The sequence below is a fragment of the Primulina huaijiensis genome, chromosome 12, assembly GCF_012295235.1.
Source record: "Primulina huaijiensis isolate GDHJ02 chromosome 12, ASM1229523v2, whole genome shotgun sequence".
Lineage (NCBI taxonomy): Eukaryota > Viridiplantae > Streptophyta > Magnoliopsida > Lamiales > Gesneriaceae > Primulina > Primulina huaijiensis.
This window is the reverse complement of record NC_133317.1, coordinates 2,765,454-2,767,767: the sequence shown is the minus strand read 5'-3', so window position 1 is coordinate 2,767,767 and position 2,314 is coordinate 2,765,454. Positions and strand designations below refer to the sequence as shown.

The following is a 2,314-nucleotide window of genomic DNA, read 5'->3' as shown; positions in this document are numbered from 1 at the left end:
ATATTATGTCTCTTGTGAGACGGTCTCACGAATCTTTATCTGTGAGACAGGTCAATCCTACCGATATTTACAATAAAAAGTAATAATCTTAACATAAAAAGTAATATTTTTTCATGGATGACCGAAATAAGAGATCTGTCTCACAAAATACGACCCGTGAGACCGTCTCACACAAATTTTTGTCATATATATATACACACGTGGCATATTATGCAATGGAATAAACAGGAACTCCATACTCACACAAGCAATCACAAATTTCACAACAAATCATTAATAAACCTTGTACAAAGCCAACATAGGCAAATCATACTCCCAAGCCAGAAGAAAATACCAAACTATAGGATAATAATCCAAATCAGCATACACTAATTAAGAGCCTAATTCACTTCACATTCATTCAGTTTGAATTTTCTTTTTGGTTTTCTTGATGGAGATTGGCACTTGAATGAATCCAAACTTCTTCCTCTGCACAAAGAACGACCTTTCGACATGTCCGTGCTCGTCTCCCGCTGTCTCACCAGGACGCAAGATGGTTCGACTCTGCTCGCGCAACATTTGGCTCAAAGAAACACGTCCCTTTTCACCATAATGATTCTCCACATGCTTCCCTACAATTATGTCATCTTGCAAAATCAACTTCCTACCTAATATGTCTCCCATTGAAGTCGTTCCATTTGATCCATTTTCGTTATCAATCTGTCCAGTTCTATGTCCACCAGAGCGCGAATTCATGAACTTGAACTTAGAGTAACGATCTTGCTCATTTGGTAGCGAACCCTCCTCTTTAGTCCTTATATCCACCACTCGGGAATGCTTGTTTTCTTGTTTCATCTCCTCAAATGTTTCTGTGACTGCCACTTCTGGTTTATGATCTTTGCTTCTTGTTTGGATGGTATTTGCATCTATGAATTTAGTCTTACAAATCTCTTCAACTTGATGCGCCTTCTGAGTGAGCGAACGGTACTCCTCAAACGAAAGAGTGATTCCATTACGCTTATGATCCAAGAAAACATCTGATGAAGTCAAATTTCTTTCGGCAAGTGCGATTTCTTCAACTGCTTTAGCTGCTTCCTCCATTTTCTTGGCTGCATTTAGCCTCATTTCCGCCATCTTTATGCTGTTTTTGGTACGTTCTATCTCCGTCATAGCCTTCATCACTTCATACCTAGAAGCCTCTGTCATTTTCTTGAACTGCTCAGTTTCAAAATCAGCCCGTTCCAGTCCCACCGTAATGTTTGTACAATTCTCCAACCTTCCCTGTGCTTCTGCTTTCGGGTTTCCACAGTCAGGTGCTTCCATTTCCATTCTCCTCTCAAGCAAAGCCTTGTCTCTTCTCATTTTCTGGTTTAATGACTCCACGGATTCCTGAATCACAGCGAGGTCTACCGACGTTTTGTTCAAGTTCGTTTTCGCACGATTCAGCTCCATGAACATCAAACCAGGAGACAAGACAGGAAACAAGCTCAAATCTTCGGTGGAATAATTCGTACGAGTTTCCATATTTTGGTGAGGACTTGCCAAGAGTGGAGAGAATTCAGGAATCAAGCGACACTTCAAAGTCTCGACTAATCTCTTCGCTGCCTCCAGTTGTTTTAATAGATTGAGTGTTTCTTGTTCTTTCAACATCAAATCCCTCTCCAGTTGTACTGCCTGTTCCTCCATTTTCCCTAGAGGCTCGGTTTCATGCTGCAATTGCATTTTCGAAAGTATCATAAAAAGTTTGAAATATTGCATCATCAAAACTATATATAACGTAATCTACACGATCTCTGCTATTATTATAATGTTTTTCATAAAATCTTTTAAAACAATAAATTCCAAATTTCAGATTCTATCACCAACACTGTTTCTCACTTTTTAATGACAGATTATATAAGTTATAACATGCAACATAAATAATAATCAAGAGTAATAGAGAAAACAAATTACACGGTGATGAGCAGCAAAACGAAGCAGGCGATGCTGCATCCAGGGACCACTGCCACTGAACCAGTCCACGGCCTCCTTCACCGACTCAAACGGCGGCGAAGTATCGATCTCCACTCTCGGGTTGTCCAGAATCTTTTTCGTTTCAGTCATGCCTGCAGATTCTGCTGTTTCCTCCATCAATTATTACTCCCAAAAGGCTTCAGAAAGACTAGCCTCGAGGGTGAACTTTGTTTTGGAGTTGAGTGTTGATTGGTTAAGCAGTGCATAAATAGAAACTGATCAGTTTAGAAATTGAAATTTGTGATCTTGGCGATATTTATGATGTTTAATATTGTAAGGTACTTACTGTATACACGGCTGGTCGGGTTGATTTATATATATA

General features: G+C 39.5%; 1 protein-coding gene across 2 annotated transcripts in view; it reads right to left on the bottom strand.

Annotated features, from left to right (window-relative positions):
• Window positions 1-239: 239 nt before the first annotated feature.
• LOC140989667 (WEB family protein At2g40480-like) overlaps window positions 240-2,314 on the bottom strand; it is a 10,240-nt gene continuing 8,165 nt past the window's right edge. The window contains exons 2-3 of one of the 2 annotated variants that reach the window (XM_073458979.1): window positions 1,933-2,157; window positions 240-1,689 (exon numbers count right to left, since the gene is read on the bottom strand). In XM_073458979.1, coding sequence (XP_073315080.1) covers window positions 397-1,689; window positions 1,933-2,109 — 1,470 coding nt within the window. In that variant the 5' untranslated portion in view covers window positions 2,110-2,157 and the 3' untranslated portion in view covers window positions 240-396. Of the gene's footprint in view, window positions 1,690-1,932; window positions 2,272-2,314 lie in introns of those variants that run through there. The other variant, XM_073458980.1, reaches the window with a different exon arrangement.